Here is a 27,944-nt window from a genome sequence, read left to right on the forward strand (position 1 = left end):
TTTGACTAACTTAATTGGGGACCGGAATTCTTTTGATTTCTCGTATTTATTTCAAAATTTTGATCAATTATTTAATCAACTAATTAAATTAATTCATTAATTATTCTTTATTTTATGAAATTAATTACTTAACCACTCCTTATTCTACTAATTTATTATTCTTTATTTTGTAATAAGTTTCTATTATGTTACAAATTTCATTAATTTTTCCGCACTTATCGCTTTTCTATCAAATCAAAATTCTTCTTGCACTTGAAAACTACGGGATGTGTTGGATGGAGAGCGTGATGAAATAACAAAGCGGAACGTGTGAATTCTCTGCTGAAAAATAAAATATGTACAAAATTTCTCTGATCGTAATACGTTCCAAGTCAAAGAATTCGATTGATTATTTTTATTTGAGAAATTTATGTTATCGAGATTTTCGTGTGCAAGGATTTCAGTCTCTGGGGATTTTCGTAATTTCTATTGAATTTTCGTATTTTTTTCAAAATTTTGTTTAAAAAAAATATCACTTCGATATATTATATGCAAATAAATCAATTTTTTTTTTCAATTTCTCTCCAGTAAGTAAATTCAACGACAATATTTCTCGGGCATGTATTACTTTAAATTACATGCCCGGCCAGGCATGTACATTTTTGGTAAATATGCCCAGTCCTAGTACAGGCTATCCCAGAAGTCTACCGCCAAAATTATAGTGCACATCAAGCAATTTTTGTAATGGAACTCAGGGTCACAAACCTTTTACCCGGGAGATACGTACAGCATCATACTTCAAGAAGTCTCCAGAATATGGTAACATTGTTTTCTTCATGAGGATTAACAGGGAAAGTTTTCATATATGGTGAGAAAAAAGGGAACCATCGTTGTTTCGTCCTACAGACTGTTGTAAAATCGCTGTGGTGGTCGAGTGGCCATAGTGACGGACTCACATCGTGAGGACCCAGGTCTGAACACCATCGTCGCCACAGTGGTTGTTTAGCTGAGGCTGGGTTTTCTGTTGTTTCTCACGTCAATGCGCAAATACAAACCGATCTCCCAGTTAAAAAGTCTCGCCACAGAAAGGAACAGGGATACAGCGATACAGTTATTCAACTATTACACTTCTCTCGCAGTTAGAGAAATAGACGGCAGAAGTGTAACAAGCATTACACAGAAGCGAATTTCACATCAGGTACAATACGCGTACACGCACACTCCAACATGTACCCATTCGTAAGAAGTTCCGCGGAGGAATGTGGGTGAGGTACAAGTGTGGTTTAGTAGTAGTACGCTGTTGCAGAGGAGAAAAAAAGTCCCCTTTCCCATGTAACAGCATTATAATTGTGAAGTGTAGCAATATATTTTCTTCCTCATTCCTAGGGTCATTCTAGGACGGGGGTCTTCAATCCATGGCCCCGCAGATTTAGATGTGGATCTCGGAGCTTTTTGATGCTGCCTGCCGATCATTATGCGGAAATAGCTACTTTACATTGAAAAATGATAAAATTTCAAGAAAATTCGTTAAAGAGTGCTGTCCACTGAAACAGCGCTGTACTTCTTTATGCAGAAGTGTGAGATACTTCCTAGGGTCAATGGTAGTGCATATTTAATTCATTTAAAAGCCCTGTCGTAACAAATTCAGGTAAACGGAGCCCAAACACTTTTTGAGGCCTGAAATTTCATGTACAGTATTTCGAGAGGAAAAAATTCAGAATCCATAAAGTACGCATAATTACGGAATTTACGAAATGCCGAAAAACACCTTAATGAAAGAAATAATTTCAGAACTATATTGAGATTAAAATCATTTTTCATAATTGATGAAATTTTACAATTATTGATAAAATAGTTATAGAATTACCGAAAGAGAAATAATGATAGAACTATTGATAGAAATAATTTCAGAATTATTAAGAATAGTTTCGAAATTGTTAAAAAGTAATATTTCATTAAAAAAAAAATTAAGAATTATTTCAGAATAAAAATTCAAATTTAATGAAAGAAATAATTTCAGAGTTCAATAGTTTTTGGGGAATCCTGTTTAATAACGGGGAATACCACGGTATGACTTAGTGGCCCCTTGGGCTTCATGGAAACTTTTTATTCGGCCCGTAATATATATCTGAAAGGTTGAAGACCCCTGCTCTAGGATCTAGGATCTTCCTTTCCCTCTTTTGGTGCCGGTGGCTTGAATTGAATTTTAACGTGTGCTAAATGAAGGAAATTATCTGTGACCAAGGTTTCATCATAAAAATTGTTTGTTATGACGTGTACTATCACCCCTCTAATTTTGGCGGTAGAGTCCTGGGACACTTAACCATTTTCATGATAAGATAAATTTTATTACTCCAAAACCTCAACATTCGTTTTAACGATACAATTTTTTAGGGTACTTAGAATGCCGTTATAACAGAGTTCAGTGGTGTTGTTTATTACGAAAACTGGATAACTGTTTATCTTATTTCGATACGTATACCGAATACCGATCAAAGAAAGTAAACCTTTATCAACAAGGGGGCCGCAACCAATCGTTAAAACTGAGAAAATTCATTTAAGCTCTAAAGAAGAGCGCTTTTTCCCAGGACTTCATGAATATCATCACCATCATCTTTTTATAATACTGTACATCCAATGCGATATGCTTACTTTCTCTAGAATATCTTATGAATAAGATAAGAAAATGAAGAGGAAAGCTTCTTAGTGGCTAGGGAATTTGAGGAAAATGAAGATTTTGTACGTTCTTAAGTGTGTCGAGGAATAGGAGAGTGGCACACACACACACACACATACACGAGCGCTCACCTAGTCCCCATTTTTCCTGATGAAGTCGCAGAAAGAAGCATCGTAATGGTTATGCTAATGCCCTCCACGTTTTTGAGAAAGGCAAGAGGAGAAGTATATCTAAACGTATTCATGATATGCGGTTTCATCGCGTTCCTTCCATCTTGTTAGTCGACGTTTGCCACGCTCGAATCTCAGAGACCGAATAATCACTTTTTTTTTTTGCTGAGGAAACTCAGCTGAAATGAACCTTTTCTCGCAAGGATTTCGGGAGAGAGAGAGAGAGAGAGAGACGAGATGCTTTTCCTGCTTCTTGTACTTCTTCGTTAATGTCTTCTGAGAAATTAACGTCTCAAAAATAGAAGCTTCATTTTCTAGAAAATTCTAAATCCATCTATCATAAGTGCCACACATGAGACAGAGGATAAAACTTTTCTCAGTAACAAAAAAAAAAAAAAACTGAAATAGGTATGTTGAAAATATGATAATGTCTTATGTCTCCGATTCAATGCTGAACAAAAATAAGCACAGAGACGACTATGAATCAGCTTTCCCTACTTTACTGAGAACTGAAGACCCAAAACATTAAAAAAAAAAGAACATTACTACACGTATTCGAGAGTTGTCAATTGCGATATTGAACGCGGCAGAGATAAAAATATTACACATGAAGTCTCACACCTACTTAACAGTCGGACCCGCTTATAACGAGGAGTCCATTTCCAGCAGAAATGCTTGTTAAATCTGGTCATTTGCAATATCCATATTTCAAGTAAAATGAAAATGTAATTTCCGAAATTGATTGCTTTTATTGAGAATATGTGAGATTTTATGGATATTTGACCAAAAATTCTGCTTTTGAAAATCCCCCCTCTACAAAAAAAAGAATAAATACAAGTGAAGAAACACAACACACGGAAAAGGAAAAATTCAGCTGATGATGATCCTCAGACTAAAAGGTATGGAGTCTGAAAGGAATGGTATTGGAAGTTGAGCAAGGGTTGAATTAGCTATTTTTCCAAATTCTAATTGGTCAGTTTCAACTCTTCATCCTTCAGGCTCATTGCTTTTTTATAGGCGAAGTATTTGGTACTCCTATACATTGACAACAAACCTGAAGGGGTGATAAGCTTCTTGTCGAACCATTTGATTGGCAGTCACCCTTTGTCAAAGTGAATTATCTACATATCACGAGAGAGGCGAAAGAAACTAAAGCAGTATGTGTTTTTTTGGTATTAACTTTTCGTTTTCTCCCTTTTTTGTATTCGTTTTAAATGTTCCTTCAAATATTCCTCGTTAATTCGAGGTACGTGAAAAACCTGTTTTTTAAATTCGAGAGTTGCTGTATACAATAAGCATTGTACCAAACAAAGTGCATTAATTTGCTTAATAAATGCAGATTTTCGCTGAAAGCGGGCTCGTTATAAATTGGTCTACTTGTACTAATACTTCTTATTCCGCTGTTGTCCGTATTTATGTTTTTAGAGTTATGCCTGCATGCAAAACTCTATGCATTCTAGCACATGCTTTTCATGTTATAGGTTATACACGTTATTGGTGACAACGATCGAGTTGTGTTGGAAATGAAGTTGCCCTCTATCGGTGGTCGGCTCAGGTTCGGTAGGGAAGAACTTGTTGTTCCGTATTTACTGGCGCCACCATCTGTTTTGTGTATTTTGAATATATATTCACTTCAAAATACACAAAACAGATGGTGGCACCAGTAAATACGGTAAATGACAACTGTCTAAATTTTCATGCTATGTATAGTGGTGGAAGTCTGCCTGCTCTCTGAGGAGAGACTTCTTCAATTGGTGGGAGGCGACTCGCAATACTTTACTTATATTGCAGAACACTCTGGTAAACTCTACGGAATTTACGGACTTTTGCGACCCACCAGAACTCCCTTTGCAAAAGTATCACAATGCATCGTTGAATATCCAGGTGAATTTCAGCGGAAATGTAAAACAAGCATTTTTATTCAGACGTCACGATATGACAGAAATATCATGTATCCATCCACAGAAATATCACGTATCCATCCACAGAAATCTAAGATATTTCCAAACACATTCACAAAAAATGCAGCTGCCTTTTTTTCACCCTTGAAGCCAGTAAGCGATGGAGAAATTTCTCTCACGTTATTCATGTCTGCGAAATCGCTGAAATATTCTTATTTCACTCGTGTCATTCAAGAAAAGCTCCAATATTCACAGATTTCAAACGTCCTTCACAAGTATCCAGGCACATACACATGCACTACCCATCGCGAAAAATATTCCATCATCGATGATTGTAGAACCTCGAATTCTTATACCGATATCCATACCACATTCTAAAGTCCCAGTTGGATGCACTACAGACAAATTTTAAATCCAACTAATGGATAATTCCTCCCGCCTTTGTGTGGAACTTCTGAATGGGAGTTCGATACTTTTTGGGAAAGAGAGAGGGTATTTAAGGTACAAGATTGTAGGAACACTGATTATAAGGCGTAAACTTAATGCGCTCTACGTGTGCAACTTCATTTTTGATTCTCTCACAAAAGGGCAATTTACATGAAGCTACTCTAAAAGTATCCCTCCAACGAAAGAGTCAGATTGGTAGACACCGGATCGATATCCATGAGGCACAAATGGAAAGTGGGCGTGTGGCGAAGAGTTAAGGATGGAAATATTTCAGCTTGCGGGCACTCCATCGGCCAAACTTAAAGCTCCTTCTAATTACGGGTACTGGAAAGCTAGGTGGAAGGACATAGAGATGTGGGTTTCTCTGGATGGATACTAAACAACTCGGAGAACCGGAGAAGGAGGGATGAGCGAATTTCCACCATCCTCTCGTCAGTCTTTCACCCTCTTTTCAATCACTTTTCCTCCCTCTTTCCACCAAACCTTTCAACCTCCCACAATCCTCTCCTATCTCCCCCCCCCCTTTGCTTGATTTAATGACTTTACTCCAAGGGTAGAAAATGAGGGCAATTATACTCTGTGTTTATACAAACAAGCCTTCAACCAGCAGCAGCACCAAACCACTCTGTCCTCAGAGCTAATCCAATATGTCTTGGCATTTAGTACTTTGTTTTCAGTTATGGCTCTCTCTCTCTCTCTCTCCCTCTTTCTCTCGCTCGCCGGGATACAGTCTGCTAAATACTTGAATGATTAGAACCCACGGTGCCGCAGAAAACAAGCAGCGGGAGAAATTGGAAAAAGATATTTATTAACGGTGCCTCTTTAATGGCATCTGTATCATCCATTAGATGATTTAATCATCACTCTTTTCGGCTGTGTTGAGGAAAATATAGCTTTTGATGGTTTAGTCATCAGATAATATTGCTGTGGATTAGTGAGACACGACCTGTCAATGAAACAGCTCAGCTAATAACGCTCCTGGTACCATAATGGGATTTGCGGCTATCAAATCACCGTAATTTTCGACAATATCGATTAATTTATGATTTATTGAAGATTTTTTAATAAACTTTGGTGTAAATATATCGGATTACTTTTTAATTTAATGTGTTTTTTCGAAACTCTTTCGATGATTATGTTTAACAAAGTAAAAATAAAAGATCGCTAAGAGGAGAAAATAGTGGGTTGTTCTGATGTGGATGATTTTTCCGTAACACTGGGCATTAATTACAGTCGGTTCCCGCTTAATCGGGTAAAATCCTCTAGGACCAAAATTTATATCTATAGGCCCGTTTACATGTGAAATATTGCGGTAACATTTGGAATTCTAGCACCCGCTTGACGACTTTTTTCCTTCTTAAGGAAAGAAATGGGGAGCAGTCATTGATGAAATTTCTTGAAGCCGGTTTTAAACCCCGCTTTTTCCATTCCCCATGCAAACGGGACTTTTGAGACAATGTTGAAGTTTTTCCCGCTTAACGCTTTAATCGACATGCGTAGAAATACAAAGGAGAGAAATTTTTTAGTAATTATGTTAAGCAAAAGGGGGGGGGGAGTTACCCTCAATGTCATTTCGAGACGGAAAAAAAATAGTGTCAGTATTTAAAAAAAATATGGTGATATTATATATTTTAAGCCACACGTTCTCTGTGTTTATATGATTTACACTGATTAGAAAAATACAAAAAAAGCCATTTGTTGAAGAATTCACAGCAATATGTCTCCTTCACACATGACAATTTACTCCAAAATGTAAGGGTCAAAAATCGTTCTTGCTTGGCTTGTCAAGAAATAGGACATGTATACCTTTGACTCATTTTACTTGTAATTATAGAAACATCATGAACGTTATTCACAAGTAAAAGTTGAATGTTTAAGGGTTGCTTAGAAACATCAATGCCGAAACGAGTACAAAATATGCAAGGCCTCCATTGGAAGTGACTAGTCTACGTTTTGACACTATCCTCGCACATGCGCGTTACAAGGATTGTTTCTGATAAGTGTCTAGTATCGCAGACGGCTATTAACAACGCGCATGAGCAACTTCTGATACATTTGCGCACGTTTTTCTGGCGGCTGTTGATTGGTACCAAATTTCGCAATTGGTACACTGGTTAAAGCATAGGACTCACATAACGGAGGTTGTGGGTTCGATTCCCTCTCAAACCACATATATTTGAGGTTTTTTTCCTCTCCTCCCTACCATCTTCTTAGTTGACAATAATAACGGCTCGCGGAGGCACACTACGGTTAGCAAAACTTTTCTGGTTCGCAACTTCCTAGTAAGTATTAACCGCGGCAGGTTTTTGGAACATCTTGTTTGAAATTATCAGTTTTGCCATGCTTCCGGTTGTAATGAAACCAGAGTCGATATTTTCAGGTCCGGGCCCCTCTTTTGTCGGCCCGAGGAGTGAAGCGACGTCAGAGCGGATGGCGAAGGTGTTTTGTGGACCCTACAGGTGTATTTACTGATACAGCACTCAGAAACTTTTTTTTTTTGCGTCGCAGTATTGAATTATATACCATTTTAATGTTATCGCGCGAGCAGTCACGACAAATTAAAAGGGAAACAGTTAATGAACGCCTGGTACTTGGCGATAAGTTGCCAAACGTAACAGCCGGACGCACAATAAATGGAAGAAATTATAATGCGGAATATGCGTAACCTCTCATACTACGCATACAGATGAATATACACTACAAAGCCATACGTACCAATATTATATAATCAAATATATAATAAAAACATCAACTTTAAATATACATTAACCATTGTATACGTAATATACATTCCCTAATACTAAACATTTGTAAATCACAAAAAATACGTCAGCAGGTGTAAATCATAAAATTCCTGGACTTCAGTACATTTTATTATTTTATTTTTGTTCTGTATCAAGCCCATAGAGGGCACTAACATTTTAAATGAAAGTAAGCGTCTCATAAAATCTTCATAAACGCCATAATAGCTTCAAGCTTTGTCTCGAAATTGGAAAAATGACCGCGAAAAGAATGTTCTGTTTGTGTGAAAACAGATTAAAAGTTTTTGGGGGAAAAAAAAACAACAACACTCAAACTGAAATTGCCAAAGAGTACAGAGTTTCGCATTCTCAGATATCAAGCATTAACAAAAAATTCCAATTCCATATTCTGTGCTTTAAAAATCAATAGAATTCCATTTGAGGTTTCCCCGAAAGTGCTTTTAAATTTTTGGTTCATGTTTACTTACAGATTAATTTCATAATTGGGATGCTTCCCGGACATATAAGCTCACTTTTTCCCAGTACATATACATATAATTTTCCTTCCAAAAATTAATCTCTGTATTGCATCCAGTTGCTTATATTCTAAAGCAAAGCTTGTCAACGATTTCTTTAGCCAATTTTTTCTATTACAATTGCGGTGGATTTTTTGTTGATGGGCCATCCATTATTTCATATATTTTTCCACGCAAAAGAAATACATAGTTCTTGAATAGCGCTTCGTCTAATGTGTGGGTAGCATCGACGTTTCATTACGATCCTCAGTGGATATTGGAAGAGTCAAAACATCGCTTGTCAAAACGTCCCCGTGACAAAAATATCACAGAAGGCAAAATTTTGAAATGATAAAATAGCTTTCAAATGCGTAATTGAAATAGATGACAACAAATTTGACGTTTTTGTGGGTCTTGTTTTGAGACAGAGTGATGTTTCGATAGCTATATATTGATGCGCTACCCTAGATGTAATACTATAAAACGCTTATATATAGTGCATTTATTTTGTATCATTTACTTGCATGCTACGATGCAGTTGCTTATTAGTCCGCATGTGAAATTAAATGCATTCGTTAATCTAGACTACCGTGAACGAGCCTGTTTCTAAATTTCGAAAAAGAAAACAGCGTGTGCCTTACTAATTAACGTACACTAACAAAAAAAACAAAACAAGGTAAGGTTATTTGATTATTTTATTCCATGAAGATCAATCGATTTTTCAGTCTAAATAAAGAACATAAAGAACGAAAAATATTTCCCAAAATTTGAATTTGAAAAATAAACAGCCCTTTTTTAAAGATTTAATTAAGTTCTTAAATTTAAGTTCTAAAGAAAACAATTTCTTTAAATTGAAAACCGCTGTTAAAAACATTTCCAAAAACTGATGAGATTTTACGTTAAAATCTAATTTACACTCTTTTTCTCTGGAAAACAAAAAAATTGATTACCTAACCCCATTGTATAATCACAAGTATTTAAAGCTTGTCATAACGGTAATGTTTATGCAAAAAAAATACGAGCCGCAAAACAAATTATCCATTCATCAAACACAACTGTGCTTCAAAAATGAATGCAATTCAATTTGCGTTCTGCCCGAAATTTCTAGGTTCAAGTTTACTTTGCAGAGTAATTTCATAAATGAGATGCTCTACATACACAGGGTCACTTTTTATTTGTGAAATTTTCCTTCCAAAAATAAATCTATATATTGTATCTATTTGTCTGTATTCTATATAAAGCCTGTCAACGTTTGCTTTAGCCAATTTTTTTGAATTTCAATTGCGGTTAATTTTACTTTGATTGGCAATCAATTATTTCATATTTTACCGTATTAACAGATATAGAATTCATAAGTTGTATTTTCTGGATGTTATGCCGAAACTAATATTTGGAAAGAAAAATGATTTGTCGGAATTGAAGCCGGATCCCCTTGACCATTGCATTGTTGTCTAGATATGCTTTCGGTATCCTACGCAAACACAAAGGAGAATTCTGGACATAGCCCAGCGCCCGTTCCTGTTGTATGTATCCGGGGCCTACTCCACCACTGCAAATGAAGTCTTATATGTCGCCACAGGGAATCCGCGGCTGAGCAGTTATATTGAATATGAAGCCCGCAAGACCAGCATTCTTCATTTGGATGAAGACGTTGTCATTAGTACTCAATCACTGCAAGCGCAGGCTTTTGAAAAGCAACACAAGCTATGGCTCATGCATCCCAGCGTGGACATTGACGCAAATCAGGTCGTGCTGTCTGGTGCTGAATGCATTAAGCTGGCTCCTGGAACAGTAAAGATCTATACAGACGGCTCGAAGTCTTCTGACGGTACAGGGTGCGCTTATGTAGTTATAAAAGAAGATGGATCCATCGAGGAACAATGGAGCAGGCGGCTCGCAAAAGAAAACAGTGTTTTTCAAGCTGGAATATATGCGATTCTGAATGCCGTTTCAAGGGCACACGCCTTATCGAAACCAGTGCTGATCCTCTCAGACAGTGCTTCGGGCCTGTTATCAATCAAAAACCCACGTTCTGTGCATAATAATGTACGGAAGATTCGCCGAATTTTATGCGCCAACACGAGAATCCGATTGGCCTGGGTTAAAGCCCACGCAGGCATCTTTGGCAACGAAATAGCCGACAAACTTGCCAAGGAGGCCACAAAACTTCCGTCTCAAGACGACCAACTTTGGCCAAGGAGTTTGGTCCATCGGGTGCTTAAAGAGGACGTGTTGCAGGGGTGGCAGACCAATTGGAATACATGTGCAGCAAAGGACGCATACAAGATACAACGACGAGTTCAGTGGCGTTTGAACGTATGGCCTAGAGAGAAAACAATCGCTATCACCGAGCATGGCCCTTTTCCGGTGTATCTTCTGCGTTTTAAACGTTCTAGTAACAGCGTATGCATCTGCGGTTCAAATGGTTCCCTATGGCACTATATAACCACGTGTCCCCAGACGAGAGTCTTCCACTTTGGCCAACTGCCAGAGTCCAGAATGCTTGCTTGGAAAATGAGAATTCTAGACAGCCCTCTGAACTTTCAACGTTTGCAGAGGTTGATTCGATTCCTGGACCGCAACCTACATCTACTCCACAATAAGACACGAGCTGCGGGATGAAGGGGACGGCATTCGCGCTCGGAGGACCCGTCTTACGAGCCAACAAGAGAGGTAACACGGTTACCTATTAAAAAGTATAATTTACGGCCAAGAAGACATGCATCGGTTGTTTCACCGACATCTAATAATCGATACAATTTACGCCCAAGAAGACAAGTGTCAAGTGTCAACTGTTTCATCCTTTTTCTGGCGGGTGTGAATGAAATGGAGATGCCGGACATATGGACGTCAATTTATATCTTATTACAGCTTGATTGCTGAGATTGTTATATTCTAGATTGGATAAACTCACTTCCAGATTCTATCACATACAAGACAAAAATTATCTTTGATTATTTATATAAGGACTATTACGATTACGGACTGATTATCTGTGGATGATGCTATATGATCACAATTTGTACGATTATTTATTCCAGATTATTTATTGTATATGTGTATATCATTGTTATTTTCACATAAATTAATAAATTTCCGGATACACCCATCCCCCGGGAAAGCTTCGATATCTCTCTGAGATGGGAAGCGGGGTGTGTCCGGTCCTTCAATGTTCAATGTCTAGATATGCCCATATACAGGGTGATCAGCGAATAAGCCCTTATTTCAAAATTAAATATCTCTACAACAAAGATCAATAAAATTATGCGGTAAACGGTACGTTTATTAGCGAAACTGTAAGAATGTTGTACAGAAATTTCGAAAATTTAGTTTTTTTTTTTAATTTTTTAAAATTTAAAAAAAAACAAAAAAACTGGAGATTTTGGATTTCCGAAAATCCTCATTTGTGTGAAGAGAAACCACTGCATTGGCCTAAAGTTACTGCATGGGCTGCGGTATGCGCCAGAGGCATTATCGGCCCCTTCTTCGTGCGGGAAACGATTACTACTGAACGTTACGTTACAATTTTGGAACAATTTGTCAGCACACATGGCGCATACCGCAGCCCATGCAGTAACTTTGGGCGAATGCAGTGGTTTCTCTTCACACAAATGAGAATTGTCGGAACCCCAAAATCTCCAGTTTTTTTTTTTTTTAATTTTAAAAAATTAAAAAAAAACTAAATTTTCGAAATTTCTGTACAACATTCTTACAGTTTTGCTAATGAACGTACCGTTAACCGCATAATTCTATTGATCTTAGTTGTAGAGATATTTAATTTTGAAATAAGGGCTTATTCGCTGATCACCCTGTATGTGTAAATATATAACTTGTGTAACTAGTTTCCGTGGGCCCCACTCGTGGCCTGCAGGCGATGTGCGTCTGTACATGATGTATCATTCGCAATTATTTTTGCTTTATCGACCTAGTTCTGACAGCGATGCATTGGTGGAATACCATAGATGCAATACACAGGGTGTTTATAATTAAAGTTCCGTACTCTGGGCAGTTTTTCTCAAATCCGAATACAGCCAAATATTTAGGATAGCTTGATGAGACCATGGAAGAGAGATTTGAGAAATAAAGAAAAATAGTTTAATTTTCGACCACCAGGTGAAAAAATGGAATACGTCTTTCAGAACACACGATACATAGGTCGGAGTAGTGTAAGTATACTGACGGGTGCTACATTGGTCTGAGCAGTGTTCAGTATACTGGAACAACTCAGACTTATAAAGCGCTCGTTCTGGTGGACGTATTTCCTTGAAACGGTATATACGCTATATGGGCCAAAGTACCTGAGTGGTGCAGTGCTAAGATGTCCCTTTTCCACTATGAAGGTTTCTGTCTTTTTTTTTTGTCGCACCACGGTCATTTTCTGCACACGAGGGCTAATTAGACCGGGACCTACAATTTATTGCCGATTCCGAACGGCAGGCTTGTTTTTTATACTCATTGAGAGGTTGGTGTGCTAACCCCTCGATGGGGGGACTCCCTGCGGTAGCAATTTTTTGCTGCGGTCAAGTCACCGTTTTTTGTTGTACCCCTGTGTCAGGAAAGTTTTCTGACAAGGACGAACCGGGTATCGAACTCGCGACACCTCTAAACATCCTTCGGTACTTTAGGCGAGCATCTTATCGACCGGGCTACCGCGCCCGAAGGTTTCTGTCAGGGTCCATGGGCCCAAACCCTGGGAGGAACACACAAAACAAGTTCTTTACCTACCGAATCTGGGGCGGCTACCGATAGATGACACCTTCATTTCGTACCCAACTCCTAGTGGTAGGAAATTGCCATACGGCGATATTACCATAGTTGGTGTACGGTTAAGTAGCTGTATGGATCATGGTAAAATGCATCAAAAAGCGCCACTTTTTTAATTGCTGGTCGAAAATAGATTTTTTTAAATTTCATAAATCTCTATCCCATGGTCTGATTGTGATATCTTAAAAATTTGGCCATATTTGGATTAGTAATTTTTGAGAAAAACTACTCAGAATACGGTAACTTTGAATGTAATCACCCTGTGATTAAAAAAAATCGCGCATTTAGTTTGTCTCATTTAGTCGCCTACTACGATCCAATTACAGCGTCATTGGTCCATATGTTTAATTAAAGACTTTCGTTAATCTAAACTACCATGAATAAGCCTGTTTCTGAATTACGAAAATGCTCCAAGAGTATGTCTTACTAATTAACTTACTCCAAAAAACTCTTAATTAAGGTTTATTTAATTATTTTGTTCCACGAAGAAGATCGATCGATTATTCAGTTTGAATTAGAACAATAACCTGTATATATACGTATTTATGCAAAAATCTTAAATTTTAAAAGAAGAGGCGTTCTTTAAAGACATGACATTGCCGTTGCTAGTTTTAAAGACAAACTTGAGTTCTCTAAGGCCAAAGAAAATAATTTCTTTAAATTTAAAATCACTGCTAAAAACATTCCGAAAAACTAATGGGATTTTACGTTAAAATCTAATTTACACTCCTTTTTTTCCTGGAAAACAAAAAAAAAATTGATTGCCTAACCCCCGCATTGTATAATAACAAGAGTATTTAACGCTTGTCATAATGGCAATGTTTAAGCAAAAATATTAAAAAATATATATTAAAACTTGAATTTTCGAGCCGCAAAAACAAATTATCCATTAATCAAACACAACTGTGCTTTAAAAATGAATACAATTCCATTTGAGTTTTCCCCGAAATTGCTCTTAACTTGGGTTCAAGTTTAATTTGCAGAGTAATTTCATAAATGAGATGCTTCACATGCACACACACACGCTCACGTTTTACCCTTCGTTCCGAGAAATAGGAACCATTTTTTTTTTGTTGTTGCTGTTATTATTATTATTATTATTTCCTCCGTTTCTCGTAATTCTACAGAGAAAACATGGACACTGTTACATTAATTTGCTAGGTAATTAAATTCGGACGAGAGTGATTACCAGTGATTAGCCCCAAACGCTCGTTTTCTATATCTCTTTGTGAAAATGAGACTGCTATTCAGCATTGAGTCTTAATTAGGGGGTACAAAGAGCAATTTAGATAGATATATTTATATGAGAGTATACGTGCGCACACGCACACACTGCATTATCTCTCTACCTTGTATTTTCTCTCTGTTATGTCCTTTGTATTGTTGAAAAGCAAATGTCGTCGGGAAATTCATGACATTCACGCCCAATTCAGTGGGGTAAGTGATATGAAAATACTCAGAAAAAAAAACTATTTACAAGAACGTTCTCTGCGTAAATATAACTGATTCTAGAAAACTGTATAACTTCGTTGTTAATTATTTTTGTTTTTTAAAGCCAAACGTTTCAGAAATCGTCGTAATCAAAATAAAGCGTCATATTTTGGGTATCTCTGCCCGTTTAATGATTAAACACGAGGTCTGGCATCTTTCAAATATTGTTTTGCGATGATTATGTTGCTCGTGAAATGAGATTCCTCTCATTACACTGGGCAATCACGAAATTACGCCTGACATGAAAATACAGTAAAAGTCGGTTATACGGCTTATAATGAGAATCTCGACATAACGAGTGATTTGCAAGGGATTGTCAAAGAGCCAGTGTTACAAAAAATAATCGCTTGTAACGAGAAGTCCGTTATAACGACAATTTTCCCCCGTGATTGTGAGCTGTCGTCATAACGGACTTCTACCGTGTACAGCTCTGAAGGGTGTTGACCTGCTGAACACGAATATCACCATTAAAAAAGTTTTATTTGTTCTTATTCCTGAGATTTTACCCTGTCAACGGTTGATAAGTGCTTTATGAGCGTTATTGTTTGCTGAAAAATTGGCAAGGCCCACAGATCAACGTTACCACTGAATATGGTCAACCTCGATGCTGGCTGGCAATTTTGAAACGTGTTCCTTATGTGCAGTACAGTGCAAAAAGAACTACGTGTCAGACCCGGATAAATGAACTATTTGTGATGTAATACATTTGCGTTCGTGCGAATTTTTATGTGTTTCTATGCATTTGTGTTGTGTTTTATGCATATGAACTCTATGCCTCTATATATTGGTGGAGTTTCTCCATATGTTTGGGTTGCTTTTTCTACATATTTATTTTGTTTTCTATATACTTATGTTGTTTTTCTATGCATTGTGCTGTGTTATTATACGTGTATTCAATGTTCAGTTTCAGAGAAAACCGTAGCCAATTCCAGCTTTTTCTTATCGTAAAGTTATGTTTAACACACCGAAGTACTTAAGAAAATTTTATTTTTTTCGGATGAAGAAACTTTGTCAAAATATTTTCTGTTATTAATAAACATATTCATAAACTCCAGCGATTTTTGGAGACGAATGCCGTTTTTGAGTGGGTTAATGGTCATCTTCTGTTAAAAAAAATAAGGGCGCACAATGTTTCTGAACCCCCTATGGGGAATGAACTCTTCGAAATAAAATGTCCTTTTATAGAAAGCGAATTTTTTTTTAGCATGCTTTTTCAACCTGATACTCGTATTATTCTGTGATAAATTATGGGTTTCTGAATGGTGATTTTTCCCCTTCCCACAAAATATATGAAATCAGGATTAAGAAGCCCACCCCCCCCCCCCTCCAGAATATTTGTGTCCTCGACATTGTTTAGACTCGCCTACTTCAGGCTTCATGTATAATTTTCGCACCAGGATCTGCGTCTAGTAGGGGAGCCCTACTACTACTATTAACCCTACATGAACCTCGTACACGTTCCTCTGAGGAATTTCTAATGAATTAGTACGTGCCGGAATGTTCGCGTACGTGTTGTGAACTTGACGCGATGTTTTGTTTCTTTTTAATGCTTGTTATGTGTAGTGCTGCCATCTGCCATCTATTTTCTTAACTATGAGTGAAAGTGGGAGTAGCCCTGCAATTTAGCCGCTGAGGAATCAAGTACATATCGGGGAATTTTATATTTTAATTTTTTGGCGGGAAATCATTAGTAACTGAATCCCTTCTTACCATATTATTTAATTTTATCTCAGGCACATAGAGTTCATAAATTATCATTTCATCGTAATTATCCAAATTTTTCTTCGGTTGACATCGATATGTATATATTTAGATAATTAATTAAAATTCGATATTCAGAACGATGAGTTATACTTACATTGTACTCTCAAGTATACGTGATTGCTTTCGCCAGTGCCTTCAACATTAGTAGCTGTACAGCTGTATCGCCCCCTGTTAATCCTTTGTACTTTTTGAAGTACTAGGGACTGGTTGCTGACTATGACACCCGCGGATAGGTTGGTTTGCAGCTCTTTTCCTTCGAACTTCCATCCGGTCTCTGTAACCCAAGGGTTTGCTCGTATGTTGCATTCGAAGTACACGTCGTTTCCTTCTACGATGTTGGAGTAACGCAATTTGCTTCCTAGCCTCAAGGTCAGCTGAGGGATATCTGCAAATAACAGAGCGCTCTTATGAGAAAAACATTCAAAACGTATATATTTTTTTACATAGGTAATACACAAATTGGTCTTGGTCAAGTAATTTTGAATTATCTTCTTATACAGCTAAATTTATTTCTGTACTTTGCTCATTGCATCTGAAATTTATTTCCACACTTCATTCATTGTTACTTATAAAATTGGTTCTGCTCATAAATTTATTTTCTCGCGAAAATACTCCATATTCCGAAATTTATTTTCGCCTTTTCAATTGCTACTTCATTGTAATTCATTTTCACGCTTTCTCTTATTGTTACTTAAATTTATTTTTGCTCTTTGTTCATTGTTGCTTAGAATGATTTCTTATCTTCGTTGATCCTTTGTACCTTTCCGAGCATTGTTAGTTTACATTGGCACACCGTCTTTCATTGTCATTCCACTTCGTTCATTGTCATTCCACTTCGTTCATTGTCATTCCACTTCGTTCATTGTTACTTCACTGCGACGAATATCGTTCATTGTCATTCCTTTATAATGCTTTTATATTCCATTGCTACTTCACTTTGTTGAAATTAGTGTATTGTTACTTTGCATTGTTTTGAACTCCATTCATTTACTTCACTTTTCGAACTCCATTCAGTTACTTCACTTTTTCAACTCCATTTAGTTACTTCACTTTTTTAACTCCATTCAGTTACTTCACTTTTTCAACTCCATTCAGTTACTTCACTTTCTCAACTCCATTCAGTTACTTCACTTTTTTCAACTCCATTCAGTTACTTTACTTTGTTGAACTTCATTTATTGTTAATTTAATTTCTTGTTATTGCATTGTTACTTTTTCTTGCTCTTGCATTGTTACTTTTTCTTGCTCTTGCATTGTTACTTTTTCTTGCTCTTGCATTGTTATTTTCTTCTCGCATTGTTATTTTCCTCTCGCATTGTTATTTTCTTCTCGCATTGTTATTTTCTTCTCGCATTGTTATTTTCTTCTCGCATTGTTATTTTCTTCTTGCATTGATGCTTTAATTTCTCGTTCCTGCATTATTACTTGACTTTGTTGTTGTTTATTCACTGCTGATAATTTTGTTTGTTATACGTATATATATTTTTTACTTTTGCTCATTGTTAAGTTCATTCATATGTTCTACGCCCATTCTTAATTTATCCGTTGCACTTTACATGTACATACAATATGCATTGTTATCGTCCATTGTTGATCTTGTCATACTGTTACTTTGATTGTTGCTGAACATGTATTGTTTCTATGGAGTGCAACAGAGTAAAGCAACAATATAAAGGAAACAAATCATAGACACTAAATATTTTAGTTCTTCGTTCATTATTACTCAGATTCTTGTTCTTTGTTCGTCTTTTTTTCATCGTTATTTAATTTTTTTCTCGTCAATCACTATTAATAATTTCTTTCACCGCTTCACTTCAAGTAGTCATTTGACTCTGAAGTTTTTGGAGCATTGTTAGTTAATTTTGCTGCTGTTTATGCATTAGTCATTCACTTGGTACATAATAATAACTATTTTTATCTGTTATAACTCATTCTAGAACTTTTAAAAATCGCTACAGAATCTACGATTGATTCTTGACAAGTTCCGTTGAACGTCAGGATTACGATAACAAACTCTAGGAACCGATAGATCTTTTCTATGTTGAAATATCAGAATGAGGAGTACAGGATAGATAGTAAGCAATTTTCCTAGGACACAGGACACTTTTTACTGGCAAACCGTTCATCCTAGAAGCATACTTTCAATACTTCCAGTTAGAAAAAGTATTTAAATAATGTGTATAAACCTCAAATACGTCATTCAGATTACAAAGGGTTGCACAGTTATAAAAACACAAAAACCAACTTTTTATACGGACACCCTGTTCTCAAAAACTCAATTCAAAAGTTGTTGCTCTGCCTCTCGTGAAGCCAAAAAAGGGAGAAAAAATCCACGCTTGTAAGTACCATATTTACTGACATATTCGAATTCAAAAAACACAGAGAAAAAAAATCTGTAAATGTAAAAATAAATGAGGAAAAGAAGGGTTGCCTATTACTTTATGCTGTTCTTTCCAAACTTTTCTCCAGTTTTTAAATGCGAATATCTTAGTGAATGTTGTACTTGAACACGTTTTTGTTGCCCTCAGGAGAGAGAGAGGCTAACAACTTTCTAATGAGATTTTTGAGGAGAGGGTTACCATACAGACAGTAAATACTTTTTTCTTCAGAAACCATACAAACCCTTGCAAAGGAATGACCTATCTGATTTCTACACGTTATTTGAATACTTTATATAATTAAAGATACTTACTACCCTGTATATGAGTTCTATACCTATCTTCTAATATGATCTACGTAAAAGAAGCAATGTAAACTTTAAATGCCTTCATACCTGCCCGGGTTACGCATTTGCACTTACCATGACCCTAACATCGCAGATTAATGTAAGATACACGTTCTAAGTATAAGAAGAGTTTTACTTGATCAAAACTAGGCACATGATCACTGGTCAGAGTTAATACAGCATGAGAAAATGATGGTGAATTACGAATTCCAATTAACCAACAAATATTTGATGCTCATTACACTTATTTTCAAAGGTTTTGCCGAAACGATAATAAACCTGATCAGCAAAATACAATTTAAAAAAAAGAGAAAAACAAGTACAAGTCAATAACAAAATAACAATCTCTATCGAGAAAAAATGTTTCTATGACATTCTTCTTTGATATTAAATTCTTATCAAAAATACTAAATAACAACCACAACCGACGTATCAATCGACTTGAACAATCCGAGAAGCTACATACATACCACGATAATACGTAATTGCTATATCGATCATAATCGCACTCGTGTAAAAGCAAAATGTTCAGCCCATCCGCACATCCAGACCACAATAACAAAAAAAAAAAAAAAAACAATAATAAATTTACCTTGATCCACGTGTAATTTACATGACATGTGCAACTAATTCGAACAACCAATTAAGGCGGAATTAAACAGGAAATCCTTTGTAAATATAGGATTAATACATTTTTTTTCTTTGAAAAATACATAAAATTTCACGTTAAAACTTCCGAAAAAACGTGAAATATTTTTCAAGGCAGAAAAAAAAAAAAATTCAATTATTATTATCCGGGAAACAGAACACACACACACATAGAAAAAAAGAATGCTTGGATATAGAAAGAGAGGAAAAACGACATACGGTCTAATTCCAGATAATTGCTTTTCCAAAGCTGAGGATTTCGTAAGGATACAAGTTCTACTTTTGCACTTAAGACAGAGCCTTGAAAAGCGGTCTCGTTTATCTCCTAAGAAATTTCTCGAACTCGATGGTGCTTTCGGTGGGAAAGATGCAAAGGCGGTGGGGGAGGGGCGATGAGGAATCTTTTTCCCTTCCAGGCAGGAGCTGGAAGTCTGCTCTCAATCAAGCTAATTGCCTTGAGCAAATACTTTATACCAAAATTGTTGTTAAATTGACGCGGTGATGGATAAAAGTCACTTCTTTTTCTACCCACAAGCGTTTCCAATTTTTATGGTTTTTTTTCTATATCTATATAGTGCATTCTGATATGCAAATGCATATGCACATATGCATTTGCATGTGCACATATGCATTTGCATATAATCCGGGTTCTATTTATCACTGTTCCACATGGGGGTCATACCTGAAGGTGGAGAAGACCCGGTATTTCATACTATGTACCTGACTATTTCGCATTACACGAATGCACTATATTATCCGATTCATATGTTGCCCTCTGGGCTAAAGTACGTCATAATACACTTCAAAGAGTTTTCTATCGAGTTTTAAAGTCCATGGCACTACTAATCAACAAAATGAGTCACTTCATTTTGGGTTGTCTCATTTGTTTATTTCAATCCTTTGTTATTGTCGTTGGATTTAATCAGCGTGTCTGTCAATACACGTGTTCTTATACGGTTGTATCGTGCACGTAATTCCTCTGATTTGTTTCTCACGGGCCGGTATTACAATATAAAATTTTGATAAAAGTTATTTTATCAAACTCGAAAAATGCAACCAATAAGCGCATCGGTTACATTCGAGCGAACGCAACCAGTAATCTTATTGGCTGCATTTTTCGAGTTTGATAAAAGAACTTTTATCAAAATTTTATAGTATAATCCCGGCCACAGTCAAACTTGGCTATAACGACATCGAAGATTCTGCGAATTGTTGTCGTTATAACCAAGGTATCATTACAATCGATGTTTGTTTTTTTCACGAAAATTGCGATCAAATCAGCATGAAGTTGTTATTTTATTATTATTTGGGCGACCATGTTTGATCGAGAAAAATATCGAACTTCATGGTGTTTTTATGTTGGAAAAGATGCGAGGATAAAAGAAGAATGGTCTCCCCACCCCCTCAGCAGTAAGAGTCTTTTCTCAGTCAAGTTAATTGCCTTGAGCAAATACGTTATACCAAAATTGTTGTTAAATTGACGCGGTGATGGATAAAAGTCATTATGTTTTTTTCCTAAAGCGTTTCCAATTTTTTCCCCTATCTGTATTATCCGATCGATATGTTTTCTTCTGAGCAATAAAGTACGCGATAATACCCTTCAAAGAATTTCCTATCGAAGTTTAACCTCCACGCAACTACTGATCAATAAAATGCACCACTTCATTTTGAGTTCTCTCATCTGTATATTTGAATCCTCGGTTATTATTATTATTGGATTTGATCAGCGTTTATATCAATACACATGCGTTTATATGTTTGTCTTACACGTGAGAATCCTGTAATTCCTCTGACGCAGTTCCAGTTACATTTGATATTATTTGGGATTGAAAACTATTTATCTCTTTCCGAAATCAATGGTGTGAGTTGAGGCATGTATTTGAGTACCGCCGGGTTCTAATCAAAGTATGTTTATATACAGGATTCACACGAAAGCCCTTTATCTTTCGAACCGCTTGAAACAGAAACACGTACCTTCAATGTTTTAGAAAATTTATCAAAATAATGTGCCCGTTTTAACCCTTTAAGCGGCAATTAGAAATCATTAAACCTCCCTTCAAAATGTCATATCTTTTTTTTTTAATGAAGTAGGCTTTCTTCCGATTTTCAGCTGGTGCAAAATAAGGTGCAGTACAAGCAAAAGTTTTCCCATTGAGAAATCAAGTTTAGAAGATATCTGGGCTTGTCAATATATCAAAATAAGGCTTTTATGAAGACGAGATATCTCGTGAATGCTGCTTAAAGGTTTTAATATGCCATCTGTTAAACTTATAGGTCCGTGCTTAATCTGGTAAACGGAAACCCTGCTTTTTATTTTCTGGAACCAAACATTACCCGTTTAATCCATACTATGATTTACACGCGTAGTGATTATTCACGTTAACCACTATATGTATAATAATTTTAACGGATAAAACAATTTTGAAATAAATTTCAAATATTATGCCAGGTTAAGACTTGGAAAAAATCCTACACTTGAGAGGTATTGGCGTCGAAGTTGTCTTCAGTACTTACATTTGATTATTTTGCTTTTGTTTTCTGTTGTTCCCAGAGAGGACGCTGACATTCACAATGAAAGCAAAAGAAAAACAACTTTCATTTTGATGTCTGATTTATTCCAGGAGATTTGATTATGTTGATCCATCATAAATTTTCGATATACGAGCTATACTAACGGTGTTAAACTGCAATTGAATTGCTTCCAGTATAATCAAATATCCCGGTTAATCGGATATTGTGTGCTGGAACAGTTTGTATTTGTTTAGGCGGGGCCGACTGTATGTACCAAGACAAAAAAAATCTAGTTTAAACTATCTCCTTGTCGTCTAACTTCCGAAGATAAAGTTGTTGCTGAGCACAATGAAAAACATTCCATAATTCTACGCGCAATATTCGCCTGGATTTTGCTCATTGAAAGTTAAAGGGGCATCTCTGATATTCTCGGAAAACAGTTTCAATAAACTACAACTGTAAAGAATTTTTTATATTTTCACGGTGTTTTTTTTTTAAGCTTGTCCTTTGATAAATGCCGTTATTTCCCATAACTTTCAACGATTTTGAATCCAAATATGTCGGCGAAAATTGCACTTGGGAACATGGAATTCGTGTTTTTGACTTAATTAGAGACAGAGCAACTAGTTCCTACTTGCGAGTGAGAAAACTAAACCATTTTTCATGGTCTGAGATCAGGCCTGTCATTTGGGAGTGGGGGGGGGGGGTCAAGGGGAGAAATCGCCCCAAACGGCTTTTTAAATACAATAGAAATGACCAAACAAGGTGAATATATATACACTGCTGGCCACCCAAATTGCAACACCAAGAAAGACAAGAGATATCGCAACAATATTTATTTTGTAGATAACATGTTGACCAAGCATCAAATGATTAAATTTATAGACTTCTGTGAAGTGTGGTTCCTGCCAAAATCAGTAGCCAGAGTAGCCGCAATTGTTGGAGATCACCGCTGCCACACGCCTCGGCATTCATTCAAAGAGACTTTGGATGTGTTCTTTGGGTACAGCAGACCAAGCAGCTTCCACGCGTTGCCAAAGTTGATCTGGTGTGGCAGCTGGGGATGTAATCTGGGTCAATCGTTGAGCAACCATGGACCACATGTTTTCTATCGGCGAAAGATCCGGAGAGCGAGCTGGCCAGGGAAGCAATTCAATCTGGCGATTGACGAAGAACCTTTGGACAATGCGTGCCACGTGTGGTCGCGCATTATCCTGTTGAAATATGGCTGTGGGCAAGCCCTGAAGGTAAGGAAGGACAACTGGCTCCAAAACCTCGGAGATGTAGCGCTGGCTTTTTAAAGTACCGGCAATGCGTACTAGAGGAGTGCGAGTGATATCAAATACCGCCCCATACCATAATACCCGGTGTAGGACCAGTGTGGCGGTGCATAACGCAGCTGTTCAACATCCTCTCTCCACGGTGTCTCCAGACTCGAATCCGACCATCGTGGTGTTGCAGACAGAACCGTGACTCGTCAGTAAAGACAATTTCATTCCATTGTGCCGTCCACATCCTTCTTTCATCGCACCATTGGCGGCGGAGACGTCTGTGGTTCTGCGTCAAGGGTAGACGAAGCAATGGACGTCTTGCGGACAGACCACTCTGCTGTAAACGGCGTCGAATGGTACGCGCAGACACTGGATGATGCGGTACAGACTGAATGTGCTGTGCTATGGTTCGTTATGTGGCTGAGCGATCCGTCACTGCTATACGCCTGTCATCACGTGAAGTGGTGCACTGAGGTGGATGCGATCGAACACGTCGGTCCGTCGTATCCTCCTGCATCCAACGATCACATATCCGCATTACAGTTGTTTGGTTTCGTCCAACACGACTACCGATTTCCCTGAAAGATAATCCACAATCTCGGTAGGCCACTATCCTTCCTCTGTCGAACTCGGATACTTGATCAAAAGATGATCGCTGTTTTCTACGAGGCATAATTGATCGTTTTTTTGAAAAAAACCACAAGAAAAACACAATTGCCGTACTTCAAATCGTCGAAATCTCCAAGCCTTAAATAGCGCTTTGAAGTGGCGCCACAGGCGCGCGTGATGTGCGTCTGCGCTGAAATTCTAATCATTTGCATATCTCACCTCCGCTAATGCATGTTGTAAATTTCATATTATTTGCATGCTTCCTTCAGGGTGTTGCATTTACGGTGGCCAGCAGTGTATATATATATATGTGTGTTTTTTCTTTGTCCCCTTCTGGAAATGTTCGAACGACGATCCTGTCTGAGATGCATATTAAAAAATTTCGGTGCTAATTCAACTCCAGTAAACTATTTTTTTTCAGGTTCTATACATACCTGGGAAATCAATGATTTCGCAAATGACAATAACCTTATTCACAGTTCGGATTATGAAATTTAGAAATTTAGTAGAAATGATGGTTATTTAGAAACGTTCTGAATTATTGGATTGGTTGTAATGGACATGGCAACAATATGTTCTCAACAGCTATCTATCCAAATCTTCTGACATTGACGCTTGTGACCTCTTTTAACGAAAATTTGCCTAAAAAACGCGGGTTGAGAATGCTCTCAGAAGAATGTGACAGGCTTTAAAATACCAAGGCTTTTGATTGTCCCCCAAATGGTCGCATATAGATTTATAATAAATTATGTAAAAAAACATTATAATTCATAATTTTGTTTTGAAGTGTGTAAAATATTTTGTTATATCACTGTTTAAATTAATGTGAAGCTATTTTTATTTTTAATCAGAACAATCACTTTGATTTACCCTGTATAACGTTAAGATAACCAGTAAGGAATTAATTATCATGCTATTAAAAATATAAAAATATTTCGGCATTTTTTGTGATCAATTGATATACCATCTTATAATTTAAGTTAAAATGATAAGATATGGAAATTTTGCACTTCTTTTTTTTTGCATTATGCCGATCAAACACGATTATGCAAGTTTAAGCTGTTCAAACGTTGCTATACTCAGGTCCGAATATAGGCATGGCAAATACAGTTGTACTTGGTTAATTTAAAGCTAAATTCGACAGAAAAGAACTTCAAATTCTCTATAATTAGGATTATCCAAAAAATTTGTCTCTTTAGGATAATAATACCTTTATTTGGAAATTAAGGATTGTTAAATTTACAGAATTATATAACTTAAACAATGCCAGTATCCTTATCGTTGCAGCTACCGTTTGTATAAAACGTGAACGGTCACAAAAGCAATTTCATTTGTGTATTTGTAGTTTTTATTTGTTTCCTTTTGGATGCTCTTAAATATTGCACAAAATCTTCAAGTTGATTTAGAAAATGAAACATGCGATTTTTTTTAAGCATCAACAACCTTATTTTCTGTAACATGTCCGTAACTTATGAAAACGTTGTTTGATTGGGGACTTCAGCAGCTCCTATAGATTCGTTTTCGTATTCTTCATGAGAATATTCAACGTGACTTTTATTCCCTGCTTCATTAATGTCCGCATTCGTAAATCAACGTTTTTTTTTAAGAGTTAAACTAGAAGTATTTAGACATGGTTAAAAATGTTGCTCAGCTACATTGTTATTCTGAAATAAACGAGCAATAAGGCTAGAGAGACGTGAATGCCCAATACCAATACATTTTATCAGACAAGTAACTAGATGGCAGCTCTAAAAAAATCAGCCACAGCACTATATACTCACTCTGGCTGTTACGTACACACACACTCACACTTCAGGCACAACTCATTCGGTTTTAAATTGAAAATGGCGATAGACCTTAGTTGTGCTCGGTTTGAAAGAAAGAACACTGAATGATGCGAGCCAATCTCCACTTCGAAAAGTCTCGCCGCAGAGCGCAACAGGCCTACACCGATACAACTGTTTAATCATTACACTTCACTCATAATTCGTGAAAGAAATAGATGAAAGCACTATAAGAAGCTTTACACAGAAAAAAACTTCACGTTAGGCTGACAACACATACACGCACAGCTTCCGGCATCGGTCAGGTCTTCTTCACCCACCTGCTTATACAGTCGAATCCCGTCATAACGAACTCCAAGAGACCGGAGAAATCACTTCGTTATAAAGAAATCTCGTTGTAAAGTAATCCCAGGTTTTTGCATTTTATTCCTATGTAAACTTATCTGGAGGATTAGAAAAGTGTTCGTTAAAACGCGATTTCCGTTATAACGGTATTCGTCTGAACGGGATTCAACTGTGTCTTTTCATTGAGACGTAGTGGAGGGCCATGATCTGGCTAGGAGGAAATTCAGAGAATTATCCAAAACATTGGGGAAAAAAATACATAATTAAACGGGTAATTTTAACGATAAACTGAATAAGGAACTCAAAGGGCATTCCTAAAATTCGAATTCACCAAGTTCGAAATAGCCCAGTTCGCTTGTATTAACCCTTTGCGCTCGAGGCCCTTTTCGCTCGGGCATACTCGAGACGATTTTCCGCATATTTGGTGAACTTCTTACAGCTAACTTAAAATTATTTCACACACAATTTAACCTTTAAAACTTTTATATTTTAACATATTATATATCTTTTTACTTCAAATAAATAAATGAAAAATAACTTGAAGAAATCTAATGGTTCTTTTATGTTTGAAGTTACTTTCGGTCCTGCGGCTCTTTCACCAGATACAAATGGTATACTTTGCGGTATTTCTTCGGATTCTGTGCACGTTATACGTTTTGAATTTTCTGCCTCACAATCACTATCTATTACCCTGATTTTCCGCCTTCTTACACCTCTTACTTCATCGGTATCCTCATCACTGCTTTCCTCCTTTCTATCGTCAAGTAGACTTTCTATGCATAGTAGACGTAGTTTCCTTCTTCATCAACGACAAATCGAACCATCTTCACTTGAACTGATTCCTTCATCGTACTCCATGGTTATTGGGATCCGTAACTTATATTCCTATTGCTACGACTGTCGAGTTCAAACTAACGCGAAGACGCATATATAACAATAAATCTAAAAAAAAAACGTATTTAGGATTAAAGATTGGCAGTTGTTTTATACGCATGTAATTGTCGAATACATTCATGAAGCGATATTGCCCAAATAAACATCGTTACCGCTCGAATTATCACATCAGAGTGGTGATCGAGTCACCAGTCGAGCTACCGCTTCAAATCAAGTGGTGACCGAGAGTCACGTCTCGAGTGCAAAGGCTTAATAAGATATTTTCACCATATTAATAAAGTTTGATAATTGGAATCGGTTTTCGATGCATTGACCTGAAATAAAATCGATGTATTTTCTTACGGACAACATATAGGTTGAAAACAATTATTTCGGAAAAAAAAGATTTTTATATATGATTCGAAGTATTCTCCTTATTTTTTTGTCCGGTCAATAATCCATCATCCGAGGTGTTGCTTCAAGGTGAAAGCTTTGTTTCTTCATCACCCCGATGGCTCGAAGTGTAAACGAACCAAGTTATTATTAGCAAAAGAAAAATAACTGGAAATGTATATAGAAAAGAAAAGAAGCGCCAAGGAATCATTTTTCGGTGAGAAAATGAGAAGCTGAAGGGAGAGAAATAGAAAAAAAATGATGTATAAAGATATATATACGTATATACATGAACATGGGCTTTACTTTTTCTCGCTGGAATTACGAAATGTTACGT

The 27,944-nt window shown here is 36.7% G+C and overlaps 1 protein-coding gene across 1 annotated transcript in view; it reads right to left on the reverse strand.

The window, feature by feature from the left end:
- Positions 1-27,944, reverse strand: part of LOC149084183 (neural cell adhesion molecule 2-like) — a 341,669-nt gene that overhangs the window by 88,579 nt on the left and 225,146 nt on the right. The window contains exon 6 of the mRNA XM_089234530.1: positions 16,544-16,834. Coding sequence (XP_089090656.1) covers positions 16,544-16,834 — 291 coding nt within the window. The remainder of the gene's footprint in view (positions 1-16,543; positions 16,835-27,944) is intronic.

Source organism: Pholcus phalangioides, unplaced genomic scaffold (assembly GCF_987345545.1).
Source record: "Pholcus phalangioides strain wild (caught in Gottingen) unplaced genomic scaffold, Ppha-v1.0 ptg000008l_1, whole genome shotgun sequence".
Lineage (NCBI taxonomy): Eukaryota > Metazoa > Arthropoda > Arachnida > Araneae > Pholcidae > Pholcus > Pholcus phalangioides.